The sequence below is a fragment of the Telmatherina bonti genome, assembly GCF_933228915.1.
Source record: "Telmatherina bonti genome assembly, chromosome: 8".
NCBI classification, from domain to species: Eukaryota; Metazoa; Chordata; class Actinopteri; order Atheriniformes; family Telmatherinidae; genus Telmatherina; species Telmatherina bonti.
Window position 1 is genome coordinate 31,824,386 of NC_136626.1, and position 17,982 is coordinate 31,842,367.

Below are 17,982 nucleotides of genomic sequence, written 5' to 3' on the forward strand. Positions count from 1 at the left end.
GGCACCCCATGTTCCTCTCAGCAGACTGTCTAATATCAATGTGTACAAGTCGAAACCTGTCATCTTAGCAGCCTATTCAGGGTGATTGTCAAATGCTTTCTGTTAATCCAATAAAACTACACCCTTAGGTTCCCAAATCTATCAATGTCAGTGAAGTGGTCCTGAAACAGGATTCAATTGATCATCATATTGTTTATTAGTTGGAAAGAACGTTTATCACCAGATTTATACAGAAAACAATCATTTCAGCGGTTTATATTTGTGAAGGACATTTTCCAGCAAGAGGAACAAGTTGCAGATGAAAAAAAACACAGCGTCGCTGCACAATCCTGCAAACGAGGCTTCCTAAACCTGTCATTCAGACCAAAGACTCAAGAGTTTTTGCTCTTTTATTCTTGTGGTTGAATCTCTGCGAGATGTTTGATATTTGCAGTGAAACATTTCAGAACATCATGAAGCCTGAAGGCTCACACACCTCTGGCTGAGTAAACGTGAAGGCAAGTTCTTGTAAACACACCTAATAGTGATTACAAGTACAACACGCATCACTTTCATGAGGTCAGAAAAACAGCAAACACCGTCCTGATGAATCTGAAAAGGAGTCCAGTAAATAGCTATTACACAGACTGACAACATCTGCAGTGCGAGCGGGAGCCTCTTCTGTGTGGAGGTGATGAAAGGAAGCGTGCTTTCAGCAGCAGACGGCATGACGGCTGTCTATTATGTCTCTGATGCACTAAGCACTGGACATTTAGTATTTTCATTCACTGCTGACATTTCTAGGCAAAGTGCCACTCCTCCTTTGACTCAGCATGGGAGTTAGGATTGTATCATTTAAAACTGTTGATACTGTGTGATAAAATCCCAGATATTGTGCAATTATGCAGAAAACTTGATGAAGTTCTCGCCTCCTTTGCGATGTCACTCAGCCACTCTTGTCATACTTTCATAAAAACCGATCCCTGCGTTCCACAGACTGCTGAGGGCCCCACATCTGATGTCAGTCAGTAACTCACCCACCACTTTATCACTTTATCACTTTATCAGCTCCACCTGTTCACTTGCTTCTCACAAATATTTAATCAGCCAATCACATGGCAGCAAGTCAACACATCTAAAATTAGGAAGAAAGAGGATTTAAGGGACTTTGAACCTTAGACTCTTTATAAAAAGATGGATGTAGCCTCTGTGACGTCACTCGTAGGTTTGTGAAGAGCTGAATTAAAGCTCGGTGGACGGTTCCTACCATCGCCATCTTGGCAGAGGCATGCGTTTCGTCTCGCCTGGAAAATACATATATGGGCAAAGAGGTGGAGATGAGAGGGGGGCTGTGAGCGTCATGGGGGATGATTGACATCGAGCGAACTCCGAGCTTTCCATAGCTAAAAGCTAACCGAACTAACCTGGAGATAACATGTGCTAACCAGCTAACGGAGGTAAGCGGGCTAAAGCTAAGTCACTTTGTTAACCGGCTAAAAACCGCGGTTGTTCTACGTTCTTCTGTTGAAGCGCGAGACAGAGTACCTGTCAATCAAAAGGGCACGCCCCCTAAATAGGCCGAATTTTGAGATCAAATTACTTTTAAACGGGCGAGTTCGAAAACAATTCATTCCCCCCACAGTTGTCATGAAGGTAAACCTGACCTATTAAACTGAAAATGGATTTTTGAACCAGGCTGTAAACATGTTTATTTCTGCTGTGAAGTTGGTCTTTTTAACATGGAAGTCTATGGGGATTTGCTCTGTTTTGCAGCCCCTAGTGGATGAAGGGGGAACTGCAGTTCTATGCAGTTATATGTATTCTATAGGCTTCACAAAGGGGTGCCCAAAGTCGGTCCCCGAGGGTCCTGCAGGTGTATCCCTGCTCCAACACACCTGGCTTCCGTTAATATGATCCAACAGCCAATGAAGTTTTGCAAAATGAGTGATTAGTTTGAGTCAGGTGTTTGAGCAGGGATACACGCAAAACCTGCAGAATTGTGGCCCTGAGGCCCGGAGCTGGGCATGCCTGTATTCTGATCTACTGGGATTTTTACAACCGTCTCTAGCGGGTCCAGACAGGGACAAAAAGTCAGGCCAACCCAACTCACGCTTGCAAAACTCTACATGCACACACTCATGGGCTAAGTAATCATCGTAGCTCATTATTCCACACCAATATTCACATTCAGCTACAAACCACTAGTCCAGAGTTTTCTTCTCTACCATCGTCACAAGGTTCAACACACTAATGATGGTGCTATGCTGGGATAAATAACATGATTGTTTCACCAGCGCTACATGGTCATCAGCAGCTTTACCAGATGTGATTTATGTAACATTAGAAAAGAAAAAAGCTCAGATTAGACAGTTTATAATGCAACAACACACCTGTAGAGGTCTGTTTGGTCCACCAAATATTTCATGCAGTAAAATGATGCCTGTCACCATGGAAACAGAAACGCACCCACAAGCACACAGTCCATATGGAGTTGTTAACTAAAACCTGAAACATCAACATTTAACCAACAAGCAGAAAAAGCTGCAGTCCCACCGTTTACAAGCAGATAAGCACACTGCACGGACACACAGATTAAGTCAAAAATATCCATCATCATCATCTGATAAAGTCTTCCTCACTGGCACAGTTTGCAGCTGTTTGAGTTGGACCAGAACAGATATGTGCAGTAAGCGTGCAAAGCAAACAGCCACACTAGGAAAATATCCACCTGTCACTTTAACACAGGAAATTTTATTCCATATTTTATTTATAATACCAGAAAATACCAAATGGGACTTACATTATATCCAAGTCTGTGAACACTTTACAGTACTGAACACTAAATTAATTTCTTTAAACGGGACGCCTTCGGGATGAATCAGGAACTATTGGGTAATTAACCAGTACTTACTGGTGCCCACAAACACCAGGCTTATTAGGGATGTAATGGTTCGTTATCAGGTAAACCAAACAGGAATGAATCAGGAACTAATGGGTAATTAACCAGTACTTCCTGGTGCCCACAAACACCAGGCTTATTAGGGATGTAATGGTTCGTTATCAGGTAAACCAAACAGAAATGAATCAGGAACTAATGGGTAATTAACCAGTACTTCCTGGTGCCCACAAACAAGAGGCTTATTATGGACGTAATGGTAAGTTATCAGGTAAACCAAAGAGGAATGAATCATGGACTAATACATACTTAAACCAGTACTTACTGGTGCCCAGTAGTTCCCTAATCACCAGGTTTTTTGGGGAACAACTGGTGTGGGGGAGATTATTTGATCTATTTATCTGAATGGGAAAGTTTATATTAATGAACAGGCAAAAACTGCTGTAAATATACTGGAATTGGCAAAATGGTCCTTTCCATCCATAGACCCACTTTCTTGTCTGCGTGATGTCATCACATCAATACGGATCTCTGAGACAAGTCTCACCAGGAATTAGGGCAGTTCTGAAGGGAAAAACTCCAAATTGGTAGCAAGATGGACCTAATATAGTGGCCAGCGAGTATCAGATACTATGGTTACAAGCAAATGAAGTCCACAGCAGGACATGATGTGGACTTTCAATAAATAGCTCTGAAATATTCTGATACTACTTCAGTGACCTTTAGCTGTGACATAACTTTATAATTTAGTCAATATGTCCATTTGTCGCCTCCTCACCTGCAGGGAAAACTGCTCCCAGATGTTTCCAAAGTCCAGCTGAGGCTGCAGAGAGATACATGCTATTTTTAGACTTGTTACAATGCAAAGGGGGCAATATACTGCGCATGCTATCAAATTATCTCATAGGTGGTGAAACAGAAAGCCAGTGCACAGCTTTCACTCCTCAAAGACCACATCACTGCTGAGTCATGCACATCCCATGAGCGGGTCGTGCCTACCAAAGAATCCTGAAAAAACAACCACAACACGAATCAAATATTTGTTTTCTTCCTGACGGAGGAAGTGTTTGCATCCTTTCATGATGCTGGTTCAGTGAAAGTTTAATTCAGATGATGGAGAGAGCTGCGCTGCACATTGTCTGACAAAAACCCAAAGAAAACGATGCACCAGTGAAAACTTAAAGGTCATCTCAGATATAAAATTCAGCTTTTAAAAAAAATGCTGAAGCTAAGATTTTGTTGCAAGAACGTTTTTGCATCTTCATCATCTGAAATGATCTGAAACATGTCAGAGAGTGACATCACCGAAGGCTTTTTGAGATTATGACTGTCAAACCAAAATGATCTAAATGCCATGAACAATAGTAAGTTTTTATTGAAACCAACATTGTTAGACAACAGATTCATTTATGTTTTATATCCTGCTACAGAGTCGTCTAAAACATCAAACACATTCCCAGACTTTCTACTTGTGTTGTACACATATACATATTCCCAGTTCTTCCACACGTACGGACAACTGGAGCAGACGTAAAAGGTGAAATCCAAAGTGCTCCCAGTGGTATTTGGCACATTCAGAGCTGGGAATCCGGGAAAAGGAAAGTTTCTGTTGCAACATCTAGTGTGCCGCCCTGGGATCAGCTAAGATTCAGTCCAGAACCCTCCGAGTCCCAGACCAGTAGAGCGCCTGAGCTTTAAAGACATTTACACCAGTGGAAAACATCCACAGCAAAGTCCATCCACACATTCTCACATTCTCTGTCTCTTGCTACGCCATTAAAACCAGTATCTGATAATAAAAAAAAACATACATCCATCTGTTCAGATCTGTTTATCTGCAGCTCCTGTTCAGGACGGTTGGAGTCCGTCTTAGCTGGATAATGTGCAAATGCCGCGGAGAAGGAGCACAGCTGGCTTTTAAAACGACACCTTCAGGCTGCGAGTTAACGGTGAAACGTCACAGAAAATGATGACAAGCGCAACAACGCGCCTTCATTCACTGCAGCTAAATATGACTGGAAACAAACTTTGTTTGGAATTTAAGGTAAAAAAGTAAAACGCTACCGTAAACGATGCACTGAAACGCGAAGCTACGTGCAGCACGTGCACGCCCAGCTTGTGTTTTAGACACAGATGATGTGGGACAGCTATAAAAAGCAAAAGGGAGACAATTAGTCAATCCACCAAATTGTACTCAGTCACTCTAAAGTGAAGCAGCTCCACATGCTGCTGTTTACACTGTGAAGCTCCTAATTTATCTAATGACAGCTCCATGAACACCAGCTATAAACTGCTCATCATCACGTCAGCCTGTCAGCGCCGTAAATAACTTTTAGCAGCACAGAGACGTAAGTTTCCTTCTCATCAGCTCCAAGTTGGCCCACAAATCTCTGCAAAGTTCTTATTGGTATATTATCCTCATAAAGAAAAAGCACTAAGGTGCATTATTTTGCTGATCAACAAGGCCCTACAGGTGTCTTTCAAGTGTTACATATTGCTATAGTAACTGCTTTTTTAGCCAACCTCTCCTTGAGGATGTGTAAAGCAGATATCTTCTTATCTCGTTTATTGACCAAGGGCACCTGCACGGCCAGATACTAAATCAATAACATTTGAAATTCCTTTGCTGGCTTCAAACCAGGCAACAACGTTGAAGTGCTTTTGTTAGCATGTCCTCTCTCTCGTGGGACATTAATCATCATCCATGACACTGATAGGACCAGGGACAAGACTTAATAGATAACTTATTAGAACTGTCAAACTATCTTTCAACGTGCTCATCTGTTGTTTGTTTCATTGTTTGTCTTTATGCACTTATGTTCCGTTTATATTTCATGTGGCAAAAGGAGGATTCAGTTAATTCTGTTAATCATTTTATTTTTCTATAAACAGAGCAATATAAACATGGTAACTGAGCAAACACTCAGATAAAGCAGCTCCCTGGCGTAGTTTCTGCTACTTCTCTTCTTTTGAAATGAGTCACAAGCCTCAGAAACACCAATGAGTCACATGAACTGTCCTGTAACTCATCCTCTAAATGTGTCTTCTTACTGTATGTTCTGTCTTTTGGAGGTTTTATTGTGGTGGCTTTTTGGGTCACAGTGTGTCATAGCAGATGATAAAGGAGCGCGGTCCAGAAAGTGCACAGACACACGCCCGCCAGAGTCACGGCCACATCAGTGGTCTGCTGGAGCCGCCGCTCGCCGCTTGGCGTGAGCCGTGGAGTCCCCTCTGCTCCGTGGCCTCCCCCCCTGACAGAAGATGCCCGTCTGTGTTCTGTGTTTGTTTGCAAATGAAAGTGAGGAAATGAGATGAAGAAATGTTGCATTGGGGCTTGTGTGAAGCCAAACATGGGGAAACTGCGCCACCGTGTGGACGACGTCTGCAAGTATCTGCAGACGGCATCACTTACCCAGGTAGCTTTGCAACGGCACGGCGACAACGATGACAAAGATGGAGAGAAGAGATGCATATGTCTATAGAGAAAGAGGAATGATTTACGTAAATTATTACTTATTCTCTTTCAAAACAGCAACCTTTAATGGATTTAATGTCTTATTCATGACCAAAGCCCAACTTGAATCATCATGTATTTCAATAATTAAAAGGTAATGGATAATGATAATACGCAGAAGGAGAGCAAAGTGTGTGTTGTTTTCCTTTTTTCTTTATTACATACAGAATGAGTAGGTTGTCTCATGCCTACCAAGAAAAGCTGAGCACGGTTCTGAGTCATCCTCCTCAAGGCTTTTCCCATCTGGAGTCTGAGCAGAGCTAAAGAACAGGGAGTGAGTGCCTCCTCGTCCTCCGCCTCTACACATCTTGGATAAAATAAAAGGAAACTGTTACACACAATAACAAACACCATCAGCCGTTGCAGCTGTTCTAACACAAGCCAGACAGGATTGATTATCATCAGTCTTTGCTACTGCTTCATTTTGGGTTGCTTTTATTTCAAGACCTTTTTAAGAGCTTCTCCACCACGAAGTCCGGCTCATCGTGACGTGACGCGTTGAGCAAGCTGAAGATGCCCTGTGGAAGAACGTGCCCATGATGTGCTAGAAGAGCCAAGTTGTACATTCCCTGTGAGTCAGTGTGAAAGCAGAATCAGAGAAGCAGACTGATGCTTTATTCCGTCAGAAAAGTCTTCAAATAATAACAGTGTGTGATGTTGTTTGTGGGTTTTTATTGCAGTGGGCCTCAGCCTGTGGACATTTAATTAAGTTTATCATGGGGTGATGAGATTACAGCCCGAGTAAATCTGTCACCTGAGGGCTGCCCGCTAGAGCGCCTCTGCTATACATTGATACGGCCTGCTCAGCCAGGGATAATGAGTCCTCTCGCGAGCTGGAGGAATAGCAGTTGTAGTAGTAGTCTCCCATTTTCAGCAGTGCTATAAAGAAGATAAATATTTGCTGCTTAGTGACCAGACTGACTGGAAAGAGAAAGGTTAAAGCAAAAATGAAATGAGCTGAACTCACCGGAAGGATGAGGATCAGAGTTTAATAAAGAGTAGTTGTGATATCTCCACTGACAAGCGAGATTCAGCTCCTGAGAAAGAGTAGAGGAATAATGAAGGTTAAGTTATGAGTCCCTCTGGCAGATGTCTCCTCTTTAAATGTGTGACTGAAATTATGTGCGATTTGTCTACGATCGCCATAGATATCATTACCAGACATCGATCGCAGAAGTGTGTGAACAATCAATCTAAAAGACCGTGCGGTGCTTGTTTCAGGGACACACACACACACACGAGGGATGTAAAACCAAAGGGACGTTTACCTCACACAAGTGTGCCACGTTGCTCTGGGCTAAACCAAGACCAGCCTCAGCTGCCAAAGCGTACTTCACAAAGGCTTCCTGCCTGAAGGCAACACAAGAGACGAACATGGAGAAGAGGGGATGAACAGAACCGGCCAGCAGGAAAGGATTCAATGCGGATGATCGAAATGGGATTGAAACTAATTTCCCTACCAAGAGCCCTGGAGATACGCCTGGAGAGCCTCTCTGATCATAAATCCAAGGTGTCCGTTCTGGTCGCAGACCTTTTTCAGCATTCTGTGCAGAGGTCAAAGGATTGCTGATGAATTATGGAATATCATTTACTTCTTATAAACGGGAAATATTATAACAGGATCTAAAAATAGATGCAGATTTATTAAGGTCACTCTGTTAAAGTAAGAAGAGAGAGAGAGACAGCAGCAGAAGGGGCATCTTTAAATTCATAAGATACCAGGAGAACTTTGGGAAGCAGATTCCCTTCATGCCAGGCTGTAATATCGTGACAGTGGTTCTTATTTTTAGCCCTGCAAATGTTGCCTCTGACCTTGAATTAACCACCATCATTGGAATTAGATGCCACTGAGCTGCAGGCTACAGTGCAACAGCCCATAACAATGCTTTCTTCACCAGGCTAATGAAAGCCTCTTACATCACAGCCCTCTCCACATCCTGAGACACCCCCGGCAGGCCTCCTGTGGAAAGGTACCACGCCGCCTCCACCGACGCAGCAACGTGGCCGAAACGAGACGCGTTCAGAAAGTGCTGGAACGCAGCAGTCTGCGGGTCACAAACACACCAGCTCCACGATCACCCCGCAGCAATGAGGAAAACACTTTTTCACAAACTGTAAGGAGCAAACCTCATTCCTCCAGGGCCTGTCAGGGTTTCTCCCGCTGAGGTGATAAACTCCCAGGTTGAACATCCCATCATCGCTCCCGTTCAAAGCCGCCTGCTGGAAGTAGTTCATTGCGGTTTTGTGATCCTTCAACACCATCCCATGGTACCAGCCTAAACCATTCAAGGCGTTAATTGAGCCCTAAAGCAGGGAAACAGACACTGGGATTCAGGGTGAGCTCTCCTTTTTGTAAACACAGGAATTGATCTGAGCTCGCGCACCATTGCGGCCGCTTTTTTCAGCAGCTGAAAACCTCGGGTGTAGTTCCTTTTCACTCCCTGGCCCTGGAGGGGTCAGCATCAATCAGAGAATCAATAAGTGTCCAAATAAGCACACACACACACACACACACACACACACACACACACACAAAAGGTCCACTGTGCAATTCAATCATAAAAACGTGCTTTTAGTCAGGGCCGGATAAAAAGTGCACAGGCCCCTGGGCCCAGAATATTCCAGGGCCCCCCCCTTCCCCACCGCAACACCGTAAAAACTGTGAATGATACACTGTGAAACGACATTTCTAACATCTCTCAGCCAATAGCAATACACTAGACACTGTGGTGTTACTATCTGGCTTTTATGTACATTTTGTTTCAGGTCCAAACTGCTGGTATATTCCCTACGTGGGCCCCAAGTGGACGTGGGCCCCTGGGCCTGTGCCCATAATGCCCATTGGATAATCCGGCCTTGCTTTTAGTAGTTTTACTCAACCTTCATCAGGAGGATGGAGTAGTCGTACATGGCGGAGGGATCCGTCATCTGCATGGCCCTTCTCTCAAACCACTCCACTGCGCGCGACACGTCTTTGGAGACTCCGTTCCGTCCCCAGTAAAGCATCATTCCCAAGCGTTTCTAAAGTTAATGGAGTTTTTATTAGTCTGTTCTGGTAACTCACTCTTCCACTGGCCACACAGGAGAAATTAAGAGAAGACTTTCTGCATGCTTTTACACTTCACATCCTCCACTAGTAACCTCACACACTTTATTTGAATAATAAATCTTGTGAACACCCAGGTGGGCTTAAATCACACATACCTGAGAGTCCACGTCTCCCCTCTCTGCTTGGAATTTTAAAAACTCAAACACATCACTAGACTCATGTTTCAGGGTTTTCAAATCATCTTCGTTGCTTATATAAATGTATTCAGGCGTATATTGCTGGAAAAAAAGACAAAAATGTTCCTTATTATTGTAAACAATGACTCGTATTTGATTAAAGATTTGACTGACAGCAAACAAACTCTCAGCAGTCATCAGATTGCCTCCTGATTGGTGGCATCAGCTGTTTTAATTAAAGCTCAGTCCTCATCAACGTCACAGCCAACAGGAGAAAATGAAAGTTAGTATTGTTTTCTTTTTTGATTAAAATTGCATGCAGATAACATGTTGCTCTGTCATCTAAACTGCCCTCAAAGTTTCCCTATTGGTCGAAATTCTGATAAGATGTTGTTTTCTTGATGTTTAGGCTTATTTCAGCTGCAGCAGACAGTCAGGTATCTGCTGCCTTCATGCATCTCTCTTCACTGGATGCAGCTTATTGAAAATACTCAGAGAATAAACAGGAAATCAGCTGGAAGCAGCCTTTTCTGGTAGCGAGCTCCTTATCTTTGGAGTGCTCCCCCTCCATTCATCAAGACAGCTCTATTTTTAAATGAAGATTTAAGAGCCAGCCTCCTCTGATCCAGCCTGCTGAACCAACAAACACACTATTAATCATATTTTGGAGACGGTATGTTCGGTAAGAACACTGTCACATGTACAGTATGTTTGCAGACATCTATAGTTTGTCAATGACTTTTTAGGCTGCATTGTAAGACAGAATATTAGATCAATTTAAGAAAATTTTAATTCTTTTCTAATTTTTTTTGGTAAAATAAAGATAAAAAATAGCAGTCAGATGGGGAGCAGCTGATATGTGGGATGATGGAGGCAGGAAAATGACCTGTTAGTATAATGTTAACTAACACTTTGTGCTGTCTTGTCTTAAACAGAAAATGGGATTCAGTTAAAAGTGGAGCCTCTCAGGGTTTTTCCTCCTAATCAGTTCAAATGAAATAATCTCATTTTGTAGAGGAGGATGGAGCGTTTGTCTGAGTGACCCATTATTATTGCACTGATTCATTCTGAGCCACTTTGCATCAGTCAGACACGTGCACATCTTTCACAATAGTGCAGGAGGGTCTTTATGCAGTTTAATTCAGAAGGGATATCAATTTGATATGGTGCAGGAAGTGTTAAGTGAGAAGCAATAGCTTGAAATGGTGACTTTAACAGCCCTGCCATATGAATCCATATTTCACGCTGATCTACTGACTTTGCTCTGTGGTGCTCAGTGGAAGGAAATGCATTTATTTTACATTGTTACGTGTGAGGAATTCCAGTGACTGAACTGGGGAGGTGCAAGCAGATTGGCTTGTCTGCTGTGTAGTCTGTGAAATAATGTTCTTAAATGATGTATGACTCATGGGGAATGCACTCTGTATTTACAACCTCAATTCCAGGAAAATGGAGATGCCGCGCATCATGTTAATAAAAGCAGAATGCAACGTTTTGCAAATCTCATAAACTCGTATTTTATTCTGAGTAGAACATAAGCAACTTATCAGATGATGAAATTCAGACATTTCACCACTTCATGAAAAATATGAGCTTATTTTGAGTTGGATGGCAGCAACATCAGCACAGCTGGAAGAGATGCAGCATGATGCAAAAGAAAGTTACTGACACAAATCAGCCAGTTAGGTAACAGATCAGCGACTTGACTGGGTTTAAGGAGCATTTCACAGAGGCAGAGTCTCTCAGATGTAAAGATGGACAGATGTTTATCAATCTGTGAAAAGCTGTGTAAAAATTGTTGAATTTTTCATAAACTGTAGAGATTTTAAAGATCCAGCGATCTACAATGTATATATTATCATCCAATTATGAAGGGAATCCATTGGAGGTAAAACCTTAGTTTTTGAAATGTGCAAATCAATGGGATTCTCCTTTTAATTAATGTTTTACGCAGCATCTCTTTTTCTAGAACTGGGATAGTACAAGGTTTCACCGTTCAATTCAGTTCCAGTGTTGATTAAATATGAAAAGATTTTCTTTTATTGTGTTCAAAATGAGTTTAACCTTTTTGCTGCTACTTTCATGCAACTGCTTGGCACACACTCCGATTATTATCTTTAAACTCTGCTGCAAAGGAGAGTATTTTATGGTATTCGTAAATGAATGGATTTCTGGACTCCCCCCATATAAACTGACATATTGGTAGGAAAGAGAAGTAAATATTTTATGTGCACTGTTTCACATTTCGTTTTGAACTATCAGACAAGGCAATGTGGGAAAAAAGTCAAACTAATAACAATAATTTGATATAAATCCTGGTACTGCAACCAATCTAGCTAAGTCACAGTCTGTGCTCTTAAGTGAGGCAATCTTCAACTACTTTCTGATTTCACAGAGAACTTCTGAAAGTGTTTCTGGTGTATTTCTTTTTCTGTCTTAAAGCAAAGGCAGTTCAGTTTTATACAGCGCTAATCAACAATTATTTGGTTTTAAATGACATACTCCATAATTATTTTACTGCTTCTCATACAAGTACCACTACTTTCCCTTCTGTATTGCAAATATTTAAATAACATACAGTGATTCATACCTCATTTTCATGTATCCGTAAACTGTCAGCGTTGCTCTGTGCCCCAGCATTGGAATAGTAGCTGTAAGCCATGTCCTGGTCTTTGGGAAAGCCATCGGTTCCATGTGTGTGTTTGTAGCCTGCATGCATCAGGGCGAACCGGTCGTCACCAGACGCACCAATCAAACTATAGACGTGACCCTGAAACACATCCAGGATCATTATTATGAGACAGATGAACAGGTGAATTAAATAAAAATGTATAAGTGACAATTATTCCATCCATCCATCCATCCATCCATTTTCTGTTGCTTATCCGGGATTGGGTTGCCAACTCATGGGGGGTCCCAAAGCATTCTCAGGCTAGTCGAGAGTTGGACTCCCCCCACAATGTCCTGAGTTTTCCCCAGAGTCTCCTCCCACCCAGAGGGACATATGTAGAACACCTCACATGGGAGGCATCCAGGAGGCATCTTAACCAGATGCCTGAGCCACCTCATCTGCTCCTCTATGTGGAGGACACCTGACTCTACACCGAGCCCCTCCCAGATGACTGAGCTCCTCATCCTGTCTCTAAGAAAGAAACTCAAGAGGAAACTCATTTGAGCTGCTTGTATTCACAGTCTTGTTCTTTCACTCTGTACCCACAGCTTGTGACCATAGAACCAGGTAGGAAGGTAGATAGAGTGGTAAATCAAGAGCTTTGCCTTTCGGCTCAGCTCCTTCTTCACCACATCAGACCAATGTCCACATCACTGCCCTGATCAAACCAATCTCGTGCTCCATCCTTTCCTTACTTCTCAACAAGACCGCAAGATGCCTAAACTTCTCTACGCAGGGTAGGACCTCATTCCCAACCTGGTTGGGGACCATGGTCTTGGATTTGGAGGTGTTGATCCTCATCCCAGCTGCCTCACACTTGGCTGCGAATCGCTCCAGTGAGAGCTGGAGATGAGGACCCGATGAAGCCAACAGAACCACAGCTGTTGTGACTAATTTGAAGAATTATATAAGTGTTGATGAACGTTTGTTAAACCCTCCCTGGAAACAAACTTACTGTCATCAATGCAGACCAAACTCTGGTCATAAAGGGGCCGGACAGCTTGTACCAGGGGGGTCCAGCACTGCATACTGTCTGAGCACCTCCCACAGGAGTCCCAGGGGGACACGGTCAAACGCTTCTCCGAGTCCACAAAGCACATAGACTGGTTGGGAAAACTCCCAATAGCAGTCAGATAATAAGGGGGCTACAGAGCCAGTCCACTGTTTCACAACCAGGACGAAAACAACACTACTGTCCAACTCTCCTCTGAATAGACCTTACTGGGGAGGCTGAAGATATCTAATAATTATACAATTATTACTACTAATAAAATCATTATAATTTTATATTTACTTTAAAATTATTTTTAATGTTTGATTATTAGGAATATTAAATATATTCTATTAATTTATTATATTATAGACATGATCTTATTTATTTCTAAAATATATTCATTATTTTTTTATTAGTATGTAATAACAGAGGGAGTACAGTCATCGACCAACAAGTCCTGGGGTGGACATTGTCCCTTATCCTGTGGCAGGATCATTTTCGCACGCTGGAAATAAAAGATATTGTCCCACTTAATGAAGCCAACAACAGCTGATCTTTAGGCTGAACAACAGGAAGGAGACATTTATAAAAGTATGCGGTTCTCATTTGAATGTCATACTAAAAGCGGATTTTAGTAATATTGATGCATTTTTATGTAAGCAATAAGGCATGTTGTCATAGTGACAGAAACTGATAGTAAGGTGAGGTGAGCTGACTGACTGTGAAACAAGAAAGACATGGAGATGTTAACCCTGTTCAGTCTTTTTTCTGGGGGTCTTATCAATGCCCATGTTTATGTACTTGTTGATTCTTCTGTTATACTATCAATATGCAACAAAACAAGGTGAAATAATAAGTTGAAATCAATAATAAGCAACAAAATAATGTAATTGTTACAAAAGTCATCATACTTGTACTAAAGTCATGGTTAGGATGCAGTGGGGGTGATGAGTCTACCTGTTCTTGGTTGACTGCGCGTCCCAGGCCAGACAGGTGTATGGTGGCCAACAAGAGCGATGCCCTATGATTTCCAAAGCAAGAGGACGCTTGTAACAAAGCCATTGATTCAGAAGTGATTGTATTTTCTGCCTCTTCCAAGGGGAACATTTTATCTATTGCCAGGTCAAACAAAGCGCTCTGGAGGTTCTTCATACTCCAAGGTCCTGCAGAAATGGATAACTATGTGAGCTGTGACATCAATCACCAACTCAGTTCACACCTCACTGGTCTGACATGCAAATCCATTGCACCTCTTCTGATTTCATCCTCCTGACTTTGCAGGAAATGGAAAAGTGTACTGTGTTTATGTTGTGTTTCCCAGGACCACGCTTGTGAGCAGGTTTTCTCTCTTCTCCTGAACTGACCCAACAGTCTGAGGAAGTCAGGAGAACATACAGCTGAAATAAAACAGACAAAGCAACCTGTCAACAGCATTGTTCACACACTCCTTAGTTGTGCAATTGAGTCTTTGCGCGCTGGATGTTACATCTGCACGAAGTTTGTCTGTTCGGATTGGTTTCAGCGTTGCGTTTACGGGGCATGTCAGGATAATATTTCACCTTTGTTGGCTGGTGAAAGAAGGTGAGCTGTACTTGCTTCCTGCAAAAATGCTTTTGTAAATGTTCTTATTTCCTGGCATTCCTTATGAGCTCCTTCCAGCTGCTGTAATGTCGACTTGGGCTGGAGAGTGTTCTTGGCCTGTGAGATTGAAAAAAAACAATTTGAAGCTGGAATAAAAACACAACAACACTATTTGATTTATAATTGCAGAATCTTCACCTCTTTTGTTCCCAAACGGTAGTATTTAACCGGCCCAAAGTAGCCGTGGATGCCTGCTATGTATTTGCTTCCTCCAATCACAAAGTATCCGTCAGTGTCATCAAAGTGAATACTGTTCTGAAATCTACATATCAATGAATCATTTTAATAATCATTTAACGTGACAACGTGAATTCTGAGCTAACTTTTTAAAGGTCGGTGGTTTTTTTTATCAGTGTCTTACTGGTATTCAAATCTGCGAGTTTCTTCATCCCATGTTGCATCCAGTAGCACCTGAAAGTCAGACATAACAAGGCATGAGCTTGGAAAAAAACAACCTACTGAACTGTGAACAGCTTCAAATTGAAGTACACACTGCAATCGCCCTGAGTCTCCCAGCTGGAAAGAAACAATCTTTCAGGATCTTACAGCTGTTGCAGGAGAAAACAAAAAGCCACGGCACAAAAAGAGAAAACTCGGCTGAAAACGAATGACTGCAAGCTCAATTTCGATTTCTATTCCTCATCCGACCACTCAGGCCCACATGTTGGGGGCAATACCTTTGAGTCGAGTATGTAACAGTCCAATCTAATCCATTTCCACAGGGGCAACGCCACATTGGCTTTGAATGCTTCATCCTCTCCTGCTGTCACACGGGCCTGAATTATGAGGTTTCCTACACAGGAGAGATGGCAGTCATATATTTAACAGGAGGAAATCCAAAGCTCTTTATTAATACATGACACAGTCTGTTCCGCAGTCACACAAAACACACATCATCCCTCACAATCGTCTCATGATACCTTCGTCAAATTCTCCATGGCAGCTTGTTGTCTTCTCAAGCTGCTGTGACCCACCTGAATCTGAAAGCTGCAGCAGGACGGAGTCATACAAATTTCTCCTGTTGACATGATGGATGATCCCACAGAGCTTCATGTGACACCATTTTAGCAGGTAGATCCACACAGATAAGGTGGCGCTAAAAAGGAAAAAAACAAAAACTAAGCAACCAGATATGATTTGACAAATCATTTCTTCAGCCGCTCAAGCGTGAGGCTGGATTTAAAACGCTGTGCTGTCTGCTAAAAACGCCTGACCTCTCTGTTTTTCAATGACCGTAAATAAAAAGCTTATCTGCTCTGGTGAAGAGGCTTGCTGAAGCTCATAAAGTCATTTATAAAGACAGTGAAGTAAAACTGGAAGTTGTGTTTGCTGGAACAGATGCCAGCGATGAAAAGAAAGCAAATAACTTGCATGTGGCCTGTCAACTTGCTGACATCAAACCAGAAAATCAGTGTGTGTGTGTGTGTGTGTGTGTGTGTTCTGTGATTCAGATTTATGATTTCTAACATCTTAAAAGTCCTTTGAAAAATGAATTAATGCAACATTTCCAGACACTACCGGATGTTTTTCTTATGCTGTGTGCTTGAGCCTCATGCAGAATAAATGAGGTAAATCAGGAGTCGGTGTGTGAGGTTAACCTGGGTTGTGTCACAGCGTGAAGGCGGGCTCTCTCCAGGTCTCCGTTAATGAAAGGCTGGAATCTGCGAAGTACCCCAAAATGCTCACCGGTACTCGCCAAAGGAAACTTCAGCATATCGATTACATCTGGGTATGAACAACAAAGCAAAAGGCTTTGGAGACAAACATGGTGTATAAACAGAAGATGTCATTCTGACTAAGGGCCTGACCTGACTCATGTGGGCACTGATGGATTCTGCTGCTGGTCATCAGCCGGGCGGACCATGACGGGCACCCAGCAGGAGGTCGACTCGGCCGCTTGGAGAGCGGCGTCACTTGCAGCACTTTATAAATCCTCAACATGGAGCTGTGGTATGTGCTGATTTGGCTGCCTCTTTTTATATAATCCAGCCAGGCACGAACTGTCACATTGTGGCTTCCCAACATGTTCTCGCTGAAAAAGTCATGATGATGTGAAATGGACAGAGGCAGTCTGAGCAGCACCTGCTGGATCTGGTAGACTCGAGTTGTGCTGCTAATCCATTTTCTCCTGAAGACCACCAAATTTGTCTTCCTTAATGTTGACACCACCACCTCCACTGCAAGCTGACATGGCCTGGAGCAGTGATACCGCACACGGACCACTGAGCCATCTGCCACTTTGTCAGGGACTGACTCAAACCCTATGAAACTGTCAGGCAAGGTCTCACCACTATGAGTGGAAATGGCCTGTAACACACACTGTCCCTGAGCGAGGTGGGGAAAAAAATGACAATAAATAAACTGAAATGTTCTGTCCAACCCCCACTAACTCACCCAAACCCCCCCCCAAAAAAAAAGACAAATGAATGCTGACTGTTAGACTGTTAGGCAGTCAGTGCACGCTTTTTTTTTTTTTTTTTTTAAACTACAGCTGCTGCATCTTAAAACAACAACAGTGACAATGCAGTGACGGTCAACAAAGCACAGGAATAACTCAGCTAATTAGCCAGATCATTAGCTTATCTGCCATGTTCGTCACTAAAAAGTGTTTCTGTTTTCAGTTAGATTACTGTATGGCTGTTTTTCATATATGTGGAATAAAACTGCTTACCACCAGTAAAGAAGAAAAAACATATCCAAAAGCGATCAGGTGAGACCAGTTCATTTTGAATTCAGGACTTTTAATATAAACTAGAGAATAAAAACAAATATCCAGTCTCCTGATTCATGGTTTCTCCATTCGGCAGAGTTGGTTTTCTTTTATTGTTTGCAACCTACTTCCTAATAAGTTGGCAGTTGTGTGAGAGCACACCCACTGTAATGCAGCACTACTTGATTTTCTGGTGTTGCAACTTCATCAACAGGCCAACTCTGTGTTTAAATGACCAGTGCCTGAACTGGTTTTGCTGGTTTCTATCTGCTGTGGAACAAAAAAATGTTTGATTCACATTTGTTTTTCTATTAAGGATCAAAGCACAGGTTCTGACTGAATTTGATCGGCT

General features: G+C 42.4%; 1 protein-coding gene across 1 annotated transcript; it reads right to left on the minus strand.

Annotated features, from left to right (window-relative positions):
- Positions 1-5,981: 5,981 nt before the first annotated feature.
- On the minus strand, positions 5,982-17,645 carry LOC306759961 (protein sel-1 homolog 3; the record flags this gene model as incomplete). The annotated part of the gene is made up of 24 exons (XM_079245707.1): positions 5,982-6,151; positions 6,288-6,351; positions 6,582-6,696; positions 6,837-6,958; positions 7,144-7,268; positions 7,357-7,426; positions 7,658-7,739; positions 7,850-7,933; positions 8,307-8,434; positions 8,517-8,693; positions 8,774-8,836; positions 9,270-9,410; positions 9,594-9,716; positions 12,205-12,384; positions 14,237-14,442; positions 14,530-14,676; positions 14,839-14,977; positions 15,059-15,182; positions 15,282-15,331; positions 15,598-15,713; positions 15,895-16,016; positions 16,519-16,645; positions 16,729-17,245; positions 17,592-17,645. The coding sequence occupies 24 exons, from the start codon at positions 17,643-17,645 to the stop codon at positions 5,982-5,984; spliced, it is 3,246 nt and encodes a 1,081-aa protein (XP_079101833.1).
- Positions 17,646-17,982: the final 337 nt, after the last annotated feature.